Source organism: Pelobates fuscus, chromosome 1 (genome assembly GCF_036172605.1).
Source record: "Pelobates fuscus isolate aPelFus1 chromosome 1, aPelFus1.pri, whole genome shotgun sequence".
Lineage (NCBI taxonomy): Eukaryota > Metazoa > Chordata > Amphibia > Anura > Pelobatidae > Pelobates > Pelobates fuscus.
The window spans coordinates 308,608,008-308,630,609 of record NC_086317.1 but is presented as its reverse complement, the minus strand read 5'-3'; the positions used below and the strand labels follow the sequence as shown (position 1 = coordinate 308,630,609).

Genomic DNA, 22,602 nt, shown 5'->3' with positions numbered 1-22,602 from the left:
CGCTCTTACCTCTATTTGTCTCTTTGGTTCTGACCCGGCTTGTTTAGTCTACTCTGCTTACCTCTGTTACCCTTTTGACCCGGCTTGTCTCTCGTTTACCTGCTCTCTCGTTCCCTCGACCTCGGCTTGTCTCTAGACCATTCTTTGCTTACTCCTTACGTTAGTCCGGCCATTCTAAGGTCCGGTATACGTAACTTCTCCTGTTTGTACTCTGCGTGTTGGATCCCTGTCCCGATCCTGACATTATGACACGGCCATGGATCCTGCAGGTACAAACATTCAGGTCGGTTCTCCTGACTCTAGATTTGAGGCTATGGATCATAGAATGGACCAAATGGCTCTAGCGTTGCAAGCCTTATTATCTCGTTCTAGTAACCAATCAGAAGAGATGCGTACTGCTTCCATCTCCCCTGTAAGTTCAGGTCTAGAGGTAGCCACAGTAGGTGCTTCATCTCGTATAACTCCCCCTGTACATTATGGTGGCTCTCCGGATACGTGTCAAGGTTTTTTAAACCAGATAGGTATTCATTTCGAATTACAACCCCGCTCTTATCCTACAGATAGGGCGAAGGTTGGATTCATAATCACACTACTCATTGATAAAGCTTTGAGATGGGCTAACCCTTTGTGGGAGAATGATAATCCGTTAGTCTATAATTATAATGCCTTTGTCACTGCTTTTAGAAGGACTTTTGATCCTCCAGGTAGAAAGGTTAATGCTGCTAGATTACTGTTACGTCTTAGACAACATAACCGAACCCTTGTTGATTATGCCTTAGAGTTCAGATGCCTGGCAGCAGAAGTCAAGTGGAATGAACAGGCTTACATGGACGTATTTCTAAACGGACTATCAGACCAAATTCTATATGAGGTTGCCACAAGAGAACTCCCTGAAAATTTGGAAGATTTAATTTCTTTTATTTCACGAATTGATGAACGGTTAAGACAGAGACAGAACACTCGAGATAGAACCCGTAGACCTTCCTTTAGACTAGCTCCCTCATTTCAAAGTCCTGAATCTACAACTTTAGCACTTCCAGAACCTATGCAGATAGGCAATACTCGTCTCTCAGAAGAGGAGAGACAGTACAGGAGAAGGGAGGGGTTGTGCATGTATTGTGGAGCAAGAGGTCACCTACGCCTAAACTGTCCTAACCGCCCGGGAAACGCTCGCACCTAAGTTCCTCTAGAGGACAGGCCTTGGGTGTTTCTATCTTGTCCTCTATACATGACTATAAAGATCATAGGCTTCTACTACCTGTTTCTTTAGTTTGGGACAAGGGAGTATTAAATACCATGGCGTTGATAGACTCCGGAGCTGCTGAAAGCTTTATTGACCGAGCCTTCGTCACTAAACACTCCATCCCATCCCAGCTAAGGGATACACCCTTGGCCGTTGAGGCCATAGATGGTAGACCATTATCTGAACCTGTTATTTCTCATGAGACCTTACCTGTTAACTTAACTGTTGGTATCCTACACGAGGAGGGTATATCCCTTATGCTCATTTCATCTCCTTCTGTTCCAATAGTCTTAGGGTATCCTTGGCTTAAGAAACATAACCCCATTATCGATTGGGAATTGGGTGAAATAATCTCTTGGGGACATGGTTGCCGAAACAGGTGCTTACAGAAGGTCTCACCGGTTTGCGTAGCTGACACACTGGTTAATTCTACCCAATCTACTGACTTACATATACCACCCCTATACCTGGATTTAAAGGCAGTCTTTGACAAGAAGAATGCTGACACTCTACCTTCACACAGGCCCTTTGACTGCAAGATCAGACTCTTGCCCGGTACCATGCCTCCGAGGGGCACGGTATATCCTTTATCTACTAAGGAGAACCTAGTCTTAGAGGAGTATATTCGTGAGAACCTGGACAAGGGATTCATTAGGAGATCCTCCTCTCCTGCCGGGGCCGGGTTCTTTTTTGTGAATAAGAAAGATGGTACATTAAGGCCTTGTATTGATTATCGGGGATTGAATAAAATAACTATTAGAAATGCCTATCCGATTCCTCTGATTACTGAGCTCTTTGATCGTTTAAAAGGCTCCAAAATTTTCACCAAGTTAGATCTCAGAGGGGCGTATAACTTGGTGAGAATCCAACAGGGAGACGAATGGAAAACAGCCTTCAATACCCGTTACGGGCATTATGAGTATACGGTAATGCCTTTTGGTCTCTGTAATGCACCAGCAGTTTTTCAGGACTTGATTAATGAGGTTCTTAGGGAGTTTCAACATGATTGCGTTATTGTATATCTGGATGATATACTTATACATTCTAGTGAGATTGAGATTCATCACAGACAAGTCAGAAAGGTATTGCGCAACTTCTACAACATGGATTGTACTGCAAATTGGAGAAATGTAGTTTTGACCAGTCTCAGATAAACTTCCTTGGGTACGTTATTTCTGGGGATGGGTTTAAGATGGATCCGGTTAAACTCCAGTCTATTTTAGATTGGCCTTTGCCCAGGGGACTCAAGGTCATTCAGAGGTTTATTGGATTCTCTAATTATTATAGGCGCTTCATTAAAGGATACTCGTCTATTATTGCGCCTATTACCAATATGACTAGACAAGGGGCTGACACTAAGACTTGGTCTACTGAAGCCCTCGTTGCTTTCAAAACACTCAAGGATCTTTTTGCTTCAGCACCGATTTTGGTTCATCCTGATACGTCTTTGCCTTTTCTACTCGAGGTAGACGCCTCGGAGACAGGTATAGGTGCTATCTTGTCTCAAAGATTAGGTGTGGATAAACCATTACATCCATGTGGTTTTTTTTCCAAAAAATTGTCTGGGCCTGAGAGCAGATATGACATTGGTGACAGGGAACTATTAGCGGTTATTATGGCCTTAAAGGAGTGGAGACATTTATTGGAAGGGACCTTGCACCCTGTTACTATTCTAACAGATCACAAAAACTTGTCCTATATTGGGGAAGCCAAGCGCTTGACCGCCAGGCAAGCTCGTTGGTCCTTATTTCTCACTCATTTCAATTATGTGCTCACCTATAGACCTGGTTCTAAGAACTCTAAGGCCGATGCTTTGTCTCGCCAACATGAACCCTCTACTATATCTGAGGCGGTTTTGTCATCTGTAGTTCCCAAGTGCAATATTATCGCCAACACGAATCTCAGGATACACTCTCCGTTGCTTGCCGAGATCATGAAAGTGCAGCATCTGGCCCCCAGACAGGTTCCCGGGGCACGGCACTTCGTTCATCCTGAACTTCAACTGGAACTGCTACAATGCTTTCACAACAGCAAAGTGGCTGGGCATCCTGGCATACGCAAGACGTGTTCCTTGATTTCTAAAGATTTCTGGTGGCCTTCGTTACGTAAGGATATTAAGGATTTCGTCGGGGCATGTGAGGTCTGTATGAAGACTAAACAACCTCATACGCTTCCTTGTGGGCTCTTGCACCCCTTGGAGATTCCCGAGAGACCATGGTCCTGTCTGGCTATGGATTTCATTGTCGATTTACCTATTTCTAAAAAACAGACTGTTATTCTCACGGTGGTTGACAGGTTTACTAAGATGGCTCATTTCGTACCCTTACCTAAACTTCCGTCTTCTCCCGAATTGGCTGAGATATTCGCGAGAGAGATTTTTCGTTTACATGGTATACCCTCCGAAATTGTCTCTGATAGAGGTTCCCAATTTGTTTCCCGTTTTTGGAAGTCCTTTTGTTCTCAATTGGGTATCAAATTGAATTTCTCTACTGCATACCATCCCCAGTCTAACGGAGCTGCTGAACGCACCAACCAAAAGATTGAACAATATTTACGTTGTTTTGTTTCCGAACACCAGGACGATTGGGTCGGTCTGATTCCTTGGGCGGAGTTTGCACACAACAATCTCGTTTGTGATTCTACTCGTTCTAGCCCCTTCTTCATGAATTATGGCTTTCATCCTCCTATTCTTCCCTCGGTTTCCCCTTCCCAAGGGGTACCATCGGTTGATGTCCATGTTGCCAATTTGAGGAAGTTGTGGGATCAGACTCGACAAATTCTCCTTCATTATTCCACGTTGTTCAAACGACACGCAGACAAGCGTAGAAGGGCGGCTCCGGTTTTTATTCCAGGGGATAGGGTATGGTTGAGTACCAGAAACATTCGCTTGAAGGTTCCCTCTATGAAATTTGCGCCTCGTTTCATTGGTCCTTACAAGGTTCTGACTCGAATTAATCCTGTTGCGTATCGCCTTGCTCTTCCACCTGGCTTGCGCATCCCTAACTCCTTTCATGTTTCCTTATTGAAGCCTCTAGTTTGTAACAGGTTTTCCTCCACTGTATCCTCCCCTCGCTCTGTTCAGTTTGAGGGCCAGGAGGAGTATGAGATCAACTCCATCCTCGATTCTCGAATTTCTCGAGGGAGGTTACAATATCTTGTGGACTGGAAAGGATATGGTCCTGAGGAGAGGTCTTGGGTGGTCCAGGAGGAGGTGCATGCTCCTCGCCTCCGCAGGGCTTTTAATTCCCGGTTTCCGTCTCGTCCCGGTTCCTTCCGCCCGGTGGGCGTTTCTGAGAGGGGGGGGTACTGTCAGGGTACCTGTTGTCTCTACCTCAGAGGAGGTGAGATAATGAGAATTCCGTCCTTTCAGAGGAACTGACTCACTCGTTCCTCGCGGTCCTCTCGGCCGTTTACACGCCGGACGCCTCTGATCCGCCTCCTTTTATGACGCGGCTTTAGTAGCCGACGTCATGACGATTAGCCGTTCCGACCTGTCAATCAGTCCTGTGCTCGAATCAGGACTCGTCAGGGGCGTGATCATCTATTTGGAACCAGGGTATTTATTGAGGTTTTGAGTATTGGTTCATTGCCCTGTCGTGGTTCTAGCTAGTCTAGTCACTCAGCGCTCTTACCTCTATTTGTCTCTTTGGTTCTGACCCGGCTTGTTTAGTCTACTCTGCTTACCTCTGTTACCCTTTTGACCCGGCTTGTCTCTCGTTTACCTTTCTCTCTCGTTCCCTCGACCTCGGCTTGTCTCTAGACCATTCTTTGCTTACTCCTTACGTTAGTCCGGCCATTCTAAGGTCCGGTATACGTAACTTCTCCTGTTTGTACTCTGCGTGTTGGATCCCTGTCCCGATCCTGACAGCAGCTCCCTCTGTCAGCTCCCAGTGTAACACTGGGAGCTGACCGAGGTGCTGAACGGACGGCGCGGAGGAGGAGAGAGCTGACAGGAGCTGCAGGACAGGTAAGTACAGCTCTGCCAGTCCCCCTCTCCCCCAGTCTGTATTATGGCAATGCAAATTGCCATAATACAGACTCTGACTCGAGTATAAGCCGAGTTGGGTTTTTTCAGCACAAAAAATGTGCTGAAAATCTCGGCTTATACTCGAGTATATACGGTAATTATACTGCTGCTGATGCTTGTATGAAACACATTATCAATTTAAATCCAGGCCTAACTTGTAATATCCAAAAGAAAAAAAATAGTGATGGCAGCACCCCCTAAAATAAAGTGGAAAAAATATATATTGTAAGAAGGTTACAATACACTTGTTACACATGAGACGTAATATAATGTGTATTAGAGACCAAAAAAATCCTCCAATTTAGTTAGGAGATATAACAGGGTGAAAAAAATTATATATATATATATATATATATATATATATATATATTTGTGCTCGGAATTTTAATACGTAATAGATAGTATCTGTGAGAGCAAAGTTGGTTGTGGTGTGCCGAAACCAACGTACGAGTGGGCCTGTAAATAAAAGAGGGCCCACCAAGGAGAATGTATTTGTAACAGGGTGTAGGTGGGTGGGGACAATCAGCTGAACGGCAGAGGTGAGTAGGGGCTGTGAGTTTAAGAAGGGGACTTACTCCTCCCACAAATTCAGGCCTAATGGCCTTTCTACTTGTGCTCGGAATTTTAATATGTAATAGATAGTATCTGCAAGAGCAAAGTTGGTTGTGGTGTGCCGAAACCAACGTACGAGTGGTCCTGTAGATTTTTGAGAAAATACACACTTTATTGCATTTTACAAGACCAAGTTCCTGAAAGCTTGACGAAGCTCTTTCTCCGGTTGTGGAATATATGCATTATATATGGAGGATTTCCATCGCCCCAGTCTCTTGATGATGTGGACCGGTGTGTTTGTGCTAGAGGCTGATGAGGCGGCTCCTATGAGGAAGGAGTGCCCGGAGAATGCAGCCGGGTTGAGTCCGAACTTAGATAACAGAGTTCTGACATGTAACATAAATTTAGCCGTGGTAAGCGGGTGCCCTTGTAGTGTTAAGAGCGGAGAGTCTGGTAGGTGTGCTTGATGAGTTAACCGTAGGTGGTCTAGTACCTTGACCGGACACCAGGCATTATCAGTAGGGAAGAGAGGAATTATAGTAGGGTGTAGTGACTGATTGGTTTTAGTAGTAGGGATCGAAAGTAGGTAGTGATCCTCTATCTTAGTGAGGTGTGATGTTTTAAGACTTTGCGTGATATCTCCTTGACAAACCACGGTGAACTCTCTAGGTCTGAGAAAACCATAGAAAGCGAGATATATAGCTGATTTGATCACCGTATTTGTGTTGCGATCGAATGGGGCTTTGTCAAGGAGATTGCTAAATGATCTGAAGATAGGCCCATCTATAGGTAATCTAGTGATAGTGAGTGTGTAACCTTGGATATACCTTTCAGAACCTTTTTAATGGGGTATGATGACAAGAAAGGAGTGTTGTTAGGAAAATTGGTGAGGCTGTGGTGCTGAACCCCGGTGGGTATGGGGGCATCATAGGAGTAGGGGGTATCTGAAATAGGCTAATTGGGGAGGCATCCTATGGGTAGGGGGTATCTGAAATAGGGGTATGGGGGTATCTGAAATGGGTATCTGAAAAGCCACCATGGTTTGAATAGAAAAGTCACCTTGTAGACCGAATTCTGCGGTGAATTTGTTAAATATGGTAAGTGCCCTATTGTAAGTGATAGCAGTGTTGGGTGATAGTGCTTGGTGAGTGAGTGTTCTAGCGTGATGCAAGAGTGTGCTTAATCCAAGATTAGTTCGTGAAACCGTGGTGTCCTGGATGGCTGTTGGTGAGCCGTTGGGAGTGCCTGAGAGAATGCCTGGAATTGAGAACGAGAAAGAGCGTCAGCGGCCGTGTTGTGAATACCCGGGATGTGAAAACATACTAAGTGAAACTGACCGGATGCTGCCAGCCAGGTCAGCTTGTGAACCAGCCGCATGATGGTCAGGGATGATGAGCGCCCTTTGTTAACGATTTCGCTAGCCGCCGAGTTATCTGAGTAGCATTTTACTGCCTTGCCAGACCAGAGATGACCCCAGGTGTGTGCGGCTGCCACAATTGGATACATTTCGAATAGTGCTGAGGTCTCCCTGAATCCTGGCAAGGCATCCGTCTCAGTGGGCCAGTGGCCCCTAAACCAGTGGTTCCCAAAAATGGCTGCAAAACCCGTGTTGGCTGCGGCGTCTGTGTAGATGATGGGTGAAGTGGTGGAGAGAGGGGGGATAAACATGGAGATACCATTCCAGTCTGCCAAAAACTTCCCCCACATAGCTAAGTCAGCCTTGGCGTGGGGGTCCAAAGAAACTGGGCAGGAGTCCGGCACTCCGTGGAGCAGGCAAAGAAGTCTGGATGTAAAAGACCTTCCCTGCGGGATGATGCGCATGGCAAAGTTCAGGGATCCCAGAAGGGACTGAAGTTCCCTCCTGGTGCAAACATCATTCCGCAGGAACATGTCTATCTCCCCTCTCAATCGTGACAGTTTGTCGTGGGGAAGGCTAGCTCTGAGGTTAACAGAGTCCAGCTCTATCTCCAAAAAGGTCAATTTGGTTATGGGGCCTATAGTTTTAGATGGGGACAAAGGGACTCCAAGTGTGGAAAATAGTGCTGTAGTACTTCTGATTGCGGTGGGTGTTTGTGACCCTGGCTCTATCAGTAGAAAGTCGTCTAGGTAGTGAATAACGGAGTGACACCTGATGACGTTCAGAAGCAGCCAGCATAGTGACTCGGCGAAAATGTCGAACAGTTTTGGGCTGCTTCGAGAACCGAAAGTGATTCGTGTTGAGAAGTAATATTTCCCTCGCCATTTAACACCGTGTAAGTGCCAGAGTGAGGGGTGCATGGGTAGTAATTTAAACGCGTTTGTGATGTCTGTTTTGCTGAGCTAGGGGCGGTTACCAGAGGATATGATGGACTGTATGGCGTCGTCGATGGTTACGTACTGAAGTGAGAATTAGTCTGCTGGAATGAGTGCATTTATGCTTGGAACAAAAGAGGAGTGCAGTGCAGATAAATCAATAATTACACATTTTTTGTTAGAATATTTGTGAATTGCAATACCAATGGGGTTAGTGTGCCAGGGGGAAAATGGTGGGGAGGTGAAGGGCCCGATCATGAAACCGTTGGTGATTTCAGAGGAAATGAGAGTGTCTATGGAGACTGGGTCTAGACGTGCTGACTGGAGATTCAGACATTCTAGTGTAGCTGGCGGAATGGCTACTATACCGGTGAGAAACCCTTGTGTGAACCCCGTGGTGAGATATTCCACCAAGTGCCTGCTAGGGTGAGACCTTAGGTAAAAAAACAGGTTGTCGATGTTTATGTCGGTTAGTCATTTGTTTGGTGACAACCTGGCCGGACAAATAGTCTCGGTATGTGCCCTGAAGCATATGGAGCAGATGTGCAATAATCTACAGGCGCTGAAACTGCAGGAGCCTGCGTTGAAATTATTGCACACCTGCGCCTTACCTAAAAAGGAGATGGGCCTACCCAGCTTGTCACGCAGACCACCCGCTGGTTTGTTGTGAGGGGTGAAAGTGGGGTGAGGGGTGTGAGTGGAGGTGGTGGGATCTGCTTCGGCTGGACATTAGTCCGCCATGTGGGATGTGGAATTACATATGGCACAAGCCGGGAGCCTGAGTCCAGCGAAGTGGCGACAGAATAGTTCTGTATCCATCTGACCCCAGTTAATTCTTACATTGAACTGCTTCAGATGGGTCGCCGACTTCGCTGATACTGACTTGTGGTGGTCACAGAAAAAGGGAGCCCCCGTACTTGATGCCTAGATCCACCACCTTGTGAAGATGGAGGTCTAACTCTTCTCTCCTGTGGGGATATACCGTGCAAATGACGTCACGGTATATCCCGAAAGCTATCACGAACTAGGGGATAGAAAGTTTTTTATTGAGCCTAGGATCTCTCGTCTTGAGCACTACTGAAATGTCACCGTAGTTGTATGCCTTGTTCTCAAATATATCCTGAGAGGGTATGAGCAAAGACACCAGACACACGTCCTTCCCGTCTAAGATATCTTTTCTGATAGAGTCTGGGACGGCGTGTGCTGGTGACTCAAAGGGGGTTATGGCTGTGCCTGGTGCTGGAGAGGGGAGTATGGGGGGGCATGTTGGTATAGCGGGTACTGCCGTGGTGGAGACTGGGACTCCCGTGGTAGTACCTGGGGAGGAGATGGCGCTCTCCACCATAGATAGCCTGCTATTGAGGGTTTGTAGGTTGGCCAAGATTGCTGCCAGGGTATCCTGGGTGGCCGTGCTGTTGCTTGGTGGTTGTCCTTGAGAGCTAGTGCCTGGCCTAGGCTCGGGGGCTTGGTGGGTAAGCAGCCTGTAAAGTTCTGCCTTTCTAGCTGTGGCTGGAAAGGGGATTCCCCTGAGCCTAAGCTCGGCCGTAATTTTGGGAATAGTCCATGCTCTCAAGGACGTGGGGGTTGATAGAGTGAGTGATTCGCCTGGAGACTCGGGTCTGATTGGCATGAATGGTGTTTCTTCTGTCACTTCTTCGATGGGGATTGGTTCTTGGGACATTCTAAAAAGGAATGATTATGTGAAAGATATATTAGAAGGGGAGTAAGGTAAGTTGGAGGGATATGAGGGGTGGTGTATATGGAAGAACTGGACTGTAATGCTAATGCCAAAGCAAAAAACGTATCTGTTGAATATTTGTGTAGGTGAGGCCCTGCTAATGCCAAGTGGCGGTGAGAGGCTCTACCTATGATTTGGCTTATGAAGTAGTGGCCACAGACGTGGTGTCGGGGTGTTGGCCTCTCGGTGACAGTAAAGAGAAATCAAAACGTGTGGCCGTGACAGGTGAGGCCCTGACTAGAGCCCTGTGGTAGGGCGTGTGAGGCTTCTAACTATGATTTGGGCATGGGGCCATACCTCCGTGTTGAGGTGGGGTGGGGGTGGAAGGCCTCACGGGACTGGATTTCCCTGATAGGGTGAGCTAAGGCATTAGCCTAGACCCTGTAGCCAGTTCGATTGTATACTTAAGGGTAAAGTGAGAAGACTGGAGTGGTGTGTGGATACTAACCTTGACTGGTTGTAAATGATATCTGGAACCTTCTGGTAGTAATAAGTGTGGTGAGTCTTGTCTGCTGCTGTCCTTGAGGGAGAATCCTGGGGATTTAAGACAAATGTTGATGTATTTATGCGTATCGTGGTGGCGTATGGTTTGTATTGGGAGTTGGTTGTTAGGGGTGCAACGTGAGATCCTGCATTGAGGGATCGGGAAAGTTTTGGTGTGTGAGTGGGACGATTTAGAGTTTAAATGAGAAGGCTGAATGAGGCCTTGGGGTGGCAAATGGACGTACTTGGGTAAGGACGTAAGTACCTGAAGGTATGGCTGAGTACCGGGTCAGGTTTTGGTGTTTTCCAAGCCTGATGGCGGTATGACCGTATGTCTGGATAGAGAAATAGTAAAGGATTAGCGTACCGTGGGCGTAAGCCTGTGAGAAAGTTGTAATGAAATTGAGACCGCGTGAGGTTTTGTATGAAATGTTATAAAAAGAGTAGAGAATTTTACCTTGGTTTGACGTACAGAAACTATGTTAAGCGTAACTGGTTAACTGTGTGGAACCGGTGGAGGCCTAGAATAATACTGGAGCTAAGGATTAACCCAAGAAAAATTCAATAGTTAACGACAGATGTTATGGTATGTAATAAATCCCCATAGTTTAATTGAATTTGAGGCCTAGACCTAGATGAATCAAAGTGAGAAAATACAATACCTGTTCTGTAATAAGAAGACCTTGAAATAACAACTTTAGCGCAAAAAAGCGAGAAACCGATGCAATCTGTAAAGCCAAAACATGTGATACCGTGATTATATGGAAAAGAAATAGTACAGATGTTGATGTAACGGATATTCTAGAAAATTGTGTTTAATGACATGATATCTGTATGTCGGGTTTTGAATATGGTTGCTGTATATTTTAGAAAAGTGTATTTATATTTGTGACGTGTGAAGTATATACAATTTTTTAAAAAAGGATTTAAAAACGTGTGCTATTAGTTAAATTGGTGTATGGAAAACCGTATGTTATAATAATAGTAGAGATTTAAAATGTAAATATTTTAATCAGGCCACCATAGGTAGAAAAAGAAAAGGCTGGTAGTTAGACCAGATTGTATTACCACATAGGTATCAGTAGTAACTGACCGAACAGGGAATATACGTTTAGCAATACCAGGGTACTCGTGGTAGCAATACCAGGGTACTCTTTATATAGAAAAGACAGGGAAGGCAAGAAAGGGGGAGGGGTGGCCCTGTATGTAAAGAATAGCATAAAATCTAGCCTAATAAAGGTTAGTGAGGCGAACATAGAGTCAGTTTGGGTTACGTTAGAATTTGGTAATCACACAGTAACTCGTGTAGGTGTGATTTATAGGCCCCCAGGACAAATTGAAGAGTTAGATAATCTACTAGTTGAAGAAATAGCCAAAATGACAATGAAGGGGGAAGTTATCATCATGGGTGACTTTAATCTTCCTGATGTAAATTGGAAAACAAAAATAGCTATTTGTGCCAGGAGCACACATATTCTAAACTCCCTACTGGGATTGTCTCTAAAACAAGTCGTTGAGGAGCCAACTCGTAGAGAGGCCATACTAGATTTAGTGTTAACAAATGGAGATTTGGTATCAGATATTACTGTAGGTGAAAGTTTAGGATCCAGTGATCATCAGTCAGTGTGGTTTAATATAAGAACAGTGACTGAGTCACACCACACAAAAACAAAAGTTTTAGACTTTAGAAAAACAGACTTTTCCAAAATTAGAATATGTGTAAAGGAGTCATTATCAGACTGGAGCAATTTAAATGGAGTCCAAAAGAAATGGGATTATTTAAAAGTTGCACTACTGAAGGCAACAGAAAATTGCATTAGGCTTGTCAGTAAAAGCAAAAAATTCAAGAAACCACTGTGGTACTCCACAGATGTAGCCAAAATAGTAAAAAACAAAAAGTTAGCATTTAGTAATTATAAAAAAACCCAGAGTGAGGAAGACAGAATGACCTATAAGATTAGGCAGAAAGAGGCTAAGCAAGTTATAAGAGCTTCCAAATCACACACAGAAGAGAAAATAGCACAGTCAGTAAAAAAGGGGGACAAAACCTTTTTTAGATACATAAATGAGAAAAGAAAAGTAAAACAAGGATTAGTTAGATTAAAAACAAAAGAAGGAAGGTATGTAGATGAGGATAAAGGTTTAGCTGACTGCCTCAATGAATATTTTTGTTCGGTATTTACAGATGAAAATGAAGGAAAGGGACCTCAGTTAAGAAAAAGGATAAATGAGTCATTTATTACACGTGAGTTTACAGAGGAAGAGGTTCTATTTCAACTGTCAAAAGTAAAGACAAATAAGTCAATGGGACCTGATGGAATACACCCAAAGCTATTAAAAGAGCTTAGTGGTGTACTAGCAAAACCATTAACAGATTTATTTAACCAATCATTGATAACAGGAGTAGTCCCAGAAGATTGGAAGTTAGCGAATGTTGTGCCCATTCACAAGAAAGGTAATAGGGAGGAGTCAGGCAACTATAGGCCAGTAAGCCTAACTTCAGTAGTGGGGAAAGTGATGGAAACCATGTTAAAGGATAGGATTGTTGAACATCTAAAAACACATGGATTTCAAGATCAGAGACAACATGGGTTTACTTCAGGGAGATCATGCCAAACTAATCTTATTGATTTTTTTGATTGGGTAACTAAAATTATAGATCAGGGTGGTGCAGTAGACATTGCTTACCTTGATTTCAGTAAGGCTTTTGACACTGTTGCACATAGAAGGCTTATCAACAAACTACAATCTTTGAGTTTGGATTCCAATATTGTTGAATGGGTAAGGCAGTGGCTGAGTGACAGGCAACAGAGGGTTGTAGTCAATGGAGTATATTCGAAGCTTGGGCTTGTCACCAGTGGGGTACCTCAGGGATCTGTACTTGGACCCATTCTCTTTAATATTTTTATTAGTGATATTGCAGAAGGTCTTGATGGTAAGGTGTGTCTTTTTGCGGATGATACTAAGATATGTAACAGGGTTGATGTTCCAGGAGGGATAAGCCAAATGGAAAATGATTTAGGTAAACTAGAAAAATGGTTAGAGTTGTGGCAACTGACATTTAATGTGGATAAGTGCAAGATAATGCATCTTGGACGTAAAAACCCAAGGGCAGAGTACAGAATATTTGATAGAGTCCTAACCTCAACATCTGAGGAAAGGGATTTAGGGGTGATTATTTCTGATGACTTAAAGGTAGGCAGACAATGTAATAGAGCAGCAGGAAATGCTAGCAGAATGCTTGGTTGTATAGGGAGAGGTATTAGCAGTAGAAAGACGGAAGTGCTCATGCCATTGTACAGAACACTGGTGAGACCTCACTTGGAGTACTGTACACAGTACTGGAGACCCTATCTTCAGAAGGATATTGATACCTTAGAGAGAGTTCAAAGAAGGGCTACTAAACTGGTTCATGGATTGCAGGATAAAACTTACCAGGAAAGGTTAAAGGATCTTAACATGTATAGCATGGAGGAAAGACGAGACAGGGGGGATATGATAGAAACATTTAAATACATAAAGGGAATCAACACAGTAAAGGAGGAGACTATATTTAAAAGAAGAAAAACTACCACAACAAGAGGACATAGTCTTAAATTAGAGGGACAAAGGTTTAAAAATAATATCAGGAAGTATTACTTTACTGAGAGGGTAGTGGATGCATGGAATAGCCTTCCAGCTGAAGTGGTAGAGGTTAACACAGTAAAGGAGTTTAAGCATGCATGGGATAGGCATAAGGCTATCCTAACTATAAGATAAGGCCAGGGACTAATGAAAGTATTTAGAAAACTGGGCAGACTAGATGGGCCGAATGGTTCTTATCTGCCGTCACATTCTATGTTTCTATATAGTAGAATTCGTGTAAAAGAAATTTGTGCATTTCTTTAGCATGTTTTAACAGGATGTAACCGTAATATGGATTAGTACATAGCGTTCGTTTTTTAAGCGTACGAATCAATCGGTACTGGATGACCGAATGGCAATATGGGAATACAAAGAATAATATGAGTGTTATACTTTATATATAGATTCGGTAGTTTCTGTACGAATATATGAACGATGTGTAAGTGTGACGAGCGTTCGTCCGTTTTTGCGCGAACGCTGAATACTTTTAAAACGAGCATGGATTTGTGCAAAGAAGATAGAGGGAGCCTACCCCTACGGTTTTAGGCCCGAACGGAGGGAAATAGCCGAACGCAATTTCCCTCGCTTAGCTTATGTGAACGTGCTGGTCTCGTGACCAGAAGCCGGGTACCTCGACCGGGAGAAAAACAGAGTGGCAGGACCTCAAAACAGACAGAGGTTTGCTCAGGACTTCTTGTCTGCAGGAAACAGGAGCTGTTCTGGCGGGAAGCTTGGACCGGAAGTGCTGGTTGCTATGGGGACAATCAGCTGAATGGCAGAGGTGAGTAGGGGCTGGGAGTTTAAGTAGGGGACTTACTCCTCCCACAAATTCAGGCCTAATGGCCTTTCTACACACATATATATATATATATATATATATATATATATATATATATTAGTATTTCATTAAAATATAGCATAAAGAAAATGGTTAGAATACACTCACAGACAACAAGACACACAGATAACAAAGTGTGCAAGCTTTGCCGTCACCGGGCTGGTATAACTCCAATATCGGTCAGCACACCATATAACAAACAGGAAAAGTCTGGATGAGACTCCAGGTGCCTTATCCTGTTTCAGATCTCTGAAGTATGGAATTTACTCGCTTGACGTGTTTAGTCCGCTGTCCATGCAAACTGTTTTAAGAGCTTCTATTTCCTTCTTTGGCATTCCGGATTCATAAGCACTTTTCGCCAAAATACTTTCTCCCAGCGACTCCCCTGATGTCTGTGATGGCATTGTAACCGTGGTTGACATCTAGAAGGTGGAAAAATGCTGGCATGACCCACATCTCCCAACTGATTCACAATGCTAATCGAATTACCTTTCCGAACCTCCAGTCCTCGCTCAACTTTCTATCTAGCTTTAGATTCATGTATCTAAAACTAAAAAGCCTGCTTCATTTGCACTTAGTCACTTTAGCACACCCTTCTTGGACAGTGATTCCTGACATTATAGTGTTCCTTTAATATTGACAGAGGGTTTCACTCTCTTTTCCATGTATTATTATGTATGGTGTAAATAATGTTTAGTATTGCTAAAATATTGGTAAGCACCTATTACTGCTTCTTGTAAAACTGTAAATATATGGTGTGCAAAAAAAACTTACAATTGTATCCTTATACAACTTGTAGTTTTCTGAAAAAAATTATAGAAAAAATATTGCAACACGATTTAAATAATAACCCCCTTAGGTACCCTATGTGAATTAATTCACAAAAATGAATGGCTCTGTGCCACACAAAGAGCCAGGCAATGGGAGGATATGGACCCTTCTGAGCACTGGATTCAAAGTAATCTGTGGACTTTTATATTAATAAGGCCATAATCAAGACACTCTATGGTCGAGACCTTGAATTGCATATTTACTGCGTTTAATATCTGGAGTTTTACACTATAAATCACATTCTGGAAGTCCTGTGAGTGTATATGCTGCCTGTATACAGAATGCATATGCTTGATGTATATAGAGTATATAGTTTTTAATTCTAAAAGTGTCAGCTGTGTATTAGATGTGATACGCTTATACAGCAATTACATTTTTAAGGTTATCAAAGTAGAACTGGCACTCTCAGTCAATAAGCAAAACCTTACATTGCTCAGCTTAGCTCAGGAGAGCAAAGAGAAGTTCTTTTTTAGGAGCTACCTGCTCTCCAACTTTGGCAGTGGAGATGAGAGTGACACCTGAAGGACCCCAGGTAAGAAGTCAAACTGTTCAAAAACAGGTTGACTCTTTAAAATGGGGCAGAGTCAGGGCACTCCTGGGAGATTAACCCCTAAAATGGCACTTTTAATGGTACACCAATGGTGCATCAGGTCAACCTAGTGGCTCCATAGGGCAATCTTAGTGTCCACATGGGGCCAAGAAGGGACAGCTTAAATTTACATGACATGTTATATAGTTTGGAGGAATGGAGAGTAGGTGTACGTGGTGAAATGCTAGCAGTAGCACTGCACTGGTAAAAGAGCAGGGGAAAAATAAAGAAAGAGGAAGATGAAAGTGATTGAAGCTAAATCATCAGTTATACATCTAGTCTCAATTGCAATGTTCAGTAGAAGTAAAGTTATAAATACCCAGTTCTATTTCTTCAACTTTATTTTCTTCACCAAAAAAGTATGGTTGTACAACCTCATTCGGATCTAAAAGAAAAAATAAAACAAAATTAAAAGTAGATTATTAATGAAAATGTGTGCAAAAACATAACATTTTTAATTTTTAGCCAAGAGCCAAAGACCTTAAACTAAGACATGTAGCGGTACTTACCCTCTCCAGGGGTCGGCCGGGGTCCTCTGTTCGCGCCGCGCGCGGTCCTGCTGTTGCACGAGCCGCGCGCAGCTCCTCCAACGGTGATACTAGAAAGGCGGGCAGTGACCTCGTGTCTCAGGCGCGCTCTTAAAGGGACAGTGGGAGCCGAAATCTGAAACGGTCTCCCATTGGCCCCTGTCATGCCACATTCCCCATACACTCACGTTTAGGGGGCGTGGATATGACAGGGGCCAATCAAATTAAATGTTAAGGTATTTATGCTCACCTTTTTCCCTTAGTACCTTGCCCTATCGTGGTTTCTATTTCAGTTCCCTTTAGCGCTTGTTCTGTTCAGTTGTGTTCCTTCGTACTTGACCTTGGCTTTGTTTCAGACTCTGTTTATCTCTTGATCCCTTTCTGTTCTGTTTGCCGGCTTACTGACTAGTGACTACTGTGTACCAGACCTTGCCTAGTCCTGTTTATGCTGTCTCTTTGTGCCCTTGACCTTGGATCGTTCCTGACTCTGTATTTCTCTCCTTTACGTCGAGTCCGGCCATTCTAAGTTCCGGTAGATGTATCTCTGCTCTGTGTTGTCATTGTTGAGCTGAATCCTGTGAGTTGGGGTATATTACCGTTACAAGACCAGATTAAAAACATGTTACATTGTTTGTTCCCTTGCACTTTTTAAACTGAAGGAAAGACTGGACTTATTTGTGGATAGATGCAATTAACACGAGACTTACCAGAGTCTCGGTAGATGCAAAGCAGAGATGTTCACTACAAATCTATGTTGAAATGAAGGAAAAGCAAAGCTTTAAAAACATGCCATAAAACAAGTACAAAATAACAAAATCAGGGTTATTCAGTAAACTGAGAATTCAAAGTGAAATTCAAAGTTAAAGGGACATTATAGTCACCAGAAGAAATACAGCTTATTGCATTTCTTCTGGTGAGTAGAATCATTCCCTTCAGGCTTTTTTCAGTAAACGCCGTGTTTTCAGAGAAAATGCATTGTTTACATTACAGCCTAGGGATACCTCCACTGGCCACTCCTTATATGGCTGCTTGAAGTGCTTCCTGAGGCAGTGCTGCACAGTATGCAGCACTGACATTCAGTGTCTCCACCCTCTGGATGGAGACACTGAACTTTTCTCATAGAGATGCATTGATGATGAGATGCTGATTGGCCAGGGCTGTGTTTGGCATATGCTGGCTCTGCCCCTGATCTGCCTCCTTGACAAGCTTAGCCAATACAATGCTTTGTTATGTAAAAGCATTGTGATTGGCTCAGAGCATCACTTCTGATGATGTCAGTCAAGCAGGCAGATCAGGTGCAGAGCCAGCAGTGACAGACTGCAATAAAGATAAGATTTTTTTTTATAGAGGGGTAAGGAGGAGCCCGGGGGAAAAGAGGGGCAAGATAGTGATTTTAACACTATAGGGTCATGAATACATGTTTGCGTTCCTGTCCCTATAGGTTCCTTTAAGAACAGAGTAGCTGAATTGAAAGCATTGCTAATTTTCCAATTTGACTACATTGACTTTAAATTTAAAATTCAATTTGAATTCACACTTTTGTGAATAACCCTGTTTATTGAAATGTGTACTGGATGCAAGGCATGACAGGGAAAGTCAAAATAACTTTACACATTTTGGTCTCTTTATTCAGAAACAATCCAATAAACCTATAAATAAGGACGTCAGGGTCGAACACTGGTAAAGCTGTTTTTTCTCTCTTTTTCTACATGTTTCCCCTGTCAGACCTGATCTCCAGTACACGTTTCAATAAAGCTCTTTAATATCTCTGTAAACTCTTGTTGAAAGATGAAAGAATAAATTGTCTGTGCTTCTGGTTTGTGCCATACCAATTTATACCAGGAATTGGGGCAGTAATTGGTTGGGAGCGCTCATATGATGCTCCCTCGCAATCACTGCCTGTTACTTCTGGTATGGCATAACGCATAGCACCTTATCATCATTTGAGGCTGTGCTGCATGCAGCCATTCACTGAGAATCTCTACTTAACAGTAAATAAATGGTTTATTACGGATGCAGAACCGAACCATCATTCATGGACTCCAGGCACCACAACCACTTCAATTTGTTGAACTACAGTATTCCTTTAACTAATCCTAACATTTCACACCTCCTAACTTTACACTAACTCCTAACTTTACACTAACTGTAACTTTTGAATAGTGCTGTAATGAAACTACACTTTTATGAATGCAGTGACCTATAGCTGCAAACATTTAAAAATAAATGTCCACTTTGCAACAGAACCAGGCACGGACTGGCCATCGGGCACACCGGGCAAATGCCCGGTGGGCCGCGGTGGCCGTGGGGCCGAGGCCGGCAGGGGAAGGTCCCAGGATCTCCCCTGACGGTCTATGCAGGGCCAGCACTATCCGAGCGCCGGCCCCGCTGTATTCCATGGCGGGCCGGTGGGGAGATCAAAGATCTCCCTCACCGGCCCACATGCTATCCAATGCGGCCGTCGGCGGGGAGAGAGAGGGAGGGAGCCAGCCTGCACGGAGAGAGGACCCAGCGGAGCTCTAACTTGCAGCTCCGCCGGGTTCCTCTCGCGAGATCCAGAGCGTTGCCATGGCAACGACCGGATCTCGCGAGAGTGAACTCTAGCCCGCAGGCTAGAGTTCACTCACCACGAGGACCACCAGGGAACACTGCCACTCTGCCTCCCAGTCCCAGGTACCAGTCCCGCCCTCCCAGGCTAAAGGTAAGAAGGGAGGGGGGGGACATAATGCCTGCTATATTATTTGTTTATTTCCCCCCCCCTACACACAAAATCCATTCTAACATTTATACAGCACTCACACCCATCACACTCAGCACTCTCACACCCATCACACTCAGCACTCTCACACTCAGCACTCTCACACCCATCACATTCAGCACTCTCACACCCATCACACTCAGCACTCACACCCATCACACACAGCACTCTCACACCCATCACACTCAGCACTCTCACACACATCACACACAGCACTCTCACACATCACACACAGCACTCTCACACACAGCACTCTCACACATCACTCACATACAGCACTCACACACAGCACTCACACACACACACACAGCATACACAGCACTCTGACACACAGCACTGTCACACACAGCACTCTGACACACAGCACTCTGACACACAGCACTCTGACACACAGCACTGACACACAGCACTGACACACAGCACTGACACACAGCACTCTCACACACACAGCATACACAGCACTCTGACACACAGCACTGTCACACACATCACACACAGCACTCTCACACACAGCATCCATCACACACACATACTGCACCCCTTACATACACACAGAACCCCCCCCCCCCAACACACTGCACCACACACATACACAATACTTCCAAATATATATATATATATATATATATATATATACACACATACACATATACACACACACACACACTACACTCTTAACACACACACTCTGGATCCCCTATACACACACTAGATTCCTTGTAAGCAAATGCATACTACACCCCTAAACACACACTTTCTACAAACACTACACCACCTATACACACACACTATAGCCTGTATGCACACACTTGCTATATCCCCTATACACACATTCTCTACAGCCCCTAGCCACATATGCATCACATAACACCACAAACACAACATGACTAAAACCAACCTTATTACACAATACCACACCACAATCAGCTCACTCTACACACACACACACACAATACCACAAGCAGGCTCCAAACACATGCACAGTACTCTTTCCTAGCATTTTGGTCTCCGGGTATCCATTTATAGAGACACCAGAGACAAATTGCAAGGAGAGACAGTGCAATCATGTTATTAAATTTGCTTGCGCTGTGCAGAACAAATACAGGGCTTTTTTTCTCATGCTAGAGCTCTTCAGCAGAGCTCTGCGCATGGTCTGCCCTGGAAGAGCATTGAACCAACATGCTCACTTTGAGAGGGGGCGTGCTTGTCATTGGTGATGACAAAACACACCTTCTCTGCCCCGCACCCTTTGTGGGCCGCTGTGATAGAAAAATGCCCGGGCCGAATTTTTCTCCCAGTCCGGCCCTGAACAGAACAATCAAGAAAGCAGTTTTACATTGTTGGCCTTACCCACCAGTTTCCAAAGTACTACACACTATGTATCTGCCATATGACTCTAGTCATATAACTTGTAGCCATACCAATACAGTGGTACCTCAGTTTTCAAACGCCTCGGTTAAAATAATTTTTGGTTTACAAATGAAAATCCATTTAAAATAATGCCTCGGTTTACAAATTTGTTTTGCAATACAAAGCAAGTTTCCCCAATGCAGTGCACCTGGGAGGTTTTTAGCGCCACCCCCGTGCATGCGTGAGCCTGTGGGTAGCACGTGGCGTCGAGTGTGGAGGTGTTGGAGCGGCTTTTGCATCGAGTTTTGGAGCAGTTCTGGAATTTTTTTGAAGTGATTTTGGGACTTTTTGGAACTTTTTGGGTGCATTTCTCAAGCGGTGGAAAGGTAGGGACCTGAGCTTCGTCATTTGCATGCCTTTTACTGTGTGTTCTGCATTGTGGGTTAGTTTTCATGCCAGCTCATTTTTACTTTTTTCTGACCTCCAGAACGGATTAATTGGGTTTTCAATGCATTCCTATGGGAAACCACGTTTCGGTTTACACATTTTTTGCAATAAGAAACGTCCCGGAGAACGCATTAAATTCGTAAACTGAGGTACCACTGTATATAACAATATAATTAAGACCTACCAATTGCTTATATTGCAGATTATATCACCGAGCTCTCAGCATTTCTGGAGCACATCCTTGGGATAGTAAGGTTATTTACACTTTTACCCTACCTCTATCTATAGTTTATGCAAGCTGAGGATAAGTGGTGTCTTAGTGTCACAAGTCCTTTAAAGGGCATTTTGTGTAAATGCTATTAGATTTATTTTGTGTGACATTTTTAAAATGCAGAACCGAGAACAATTTTATAGCAGGACAGGAGACCAAAAACTAGGAATATTCTGTGAAAATCGGGACAGCTGGCAAGTATGTTAATTTTTGCCACTTTGATTACATTAACTCACGGTTTGAATTCACTGTTTTTAAAAGGATATAAGAAATTATTATATAACTATATATAAATCCACGTGGATCAATAAGGGTCCACCAATGCAGGATTTCAAAGAAAGAAATGACTGTCTTGATGTACTTTTTTCAAACCTATATAAACTATAATTCAATATGATACTGTAAACAATCTAGAAAAATGCAAATGAACATTATGAATACATTACAGCTGCTTCGTAAACAGGAGAAAGGTAACACCAGGTTAACACTACAGCACTCCTTAAATAGTAATCATGAAGTTTAGACGACTTACTTGCTTGATCAGGCTCTGCCGTGGTTGTAAGATTTGCAATGCTGAAAACAATGATTAAAACCACGGAGAACATGTTCTTCTCTTCCTAAATGCTTTCTATGCCCTTCGTTCAATAGAAAACATTCTGAACAATACGCTCAGCAGGTAATGTTTTGAGTTATGAGCAACAGTCTGGAGGACAAATGAGTTGACAGACAAATAAGTAAGCACTTCCTTCCTTTTGAAACTGACCATTTGCCTTAATGCAAGGAAATTTCATTATTAAGTGCAATTAAGATGTTGTAGGGATAGTTGTTAGAATAATATTCATATTTTCATAATATGTCTGACAATATTTTAAAGGGACATTCCAAGCACCTTAAGTACACAACATGTTCTGATGGTTATGCTACCAAATCCTAGCCATTTGTATTGTTTATATATCCTTAAGCAGTGCCCATCCTCCACCCTGTCTTCCTATTGTCAGCATAATGAGAAGGAATGCATGTCCCACTGGATCA

At 43.6% G+C, this 22,602-nt stretch overlaps 1 protein-coding gene across 1 annotated transcript in view; it reads right to left on the bottom strand.

The window, feature by feature from the left end:
• LOC134594283 (interleukin-18 receptor 1-like) overlaps positions 1 to 22,191 on the bottom strand; it is a 41,856-nt gene extending 19,665 nt beyond the window's left edge. Inside the window, exons 1-2 of the mRNA XM_063444631.1 lie at positions 22,103 to 22,191; positions 16,537 to 16,602 (exon numbers count right to left, since the gene is read on the bottom strand). Coding sequence (XP_063300701.1) covers positions 16,537 to 16,602; positions 22,103 to 22,175 — 139 coding nt within the window. The 5' untranslated portion in view covers positions 22,176 to 22,191. The remainder of the gene's footprint in view (positions 1 to 16,536; positions 16,603 to 22,102) is intronic.
• Positions 22,192 to 22,602: the final 411 nt, after the last annotated feature.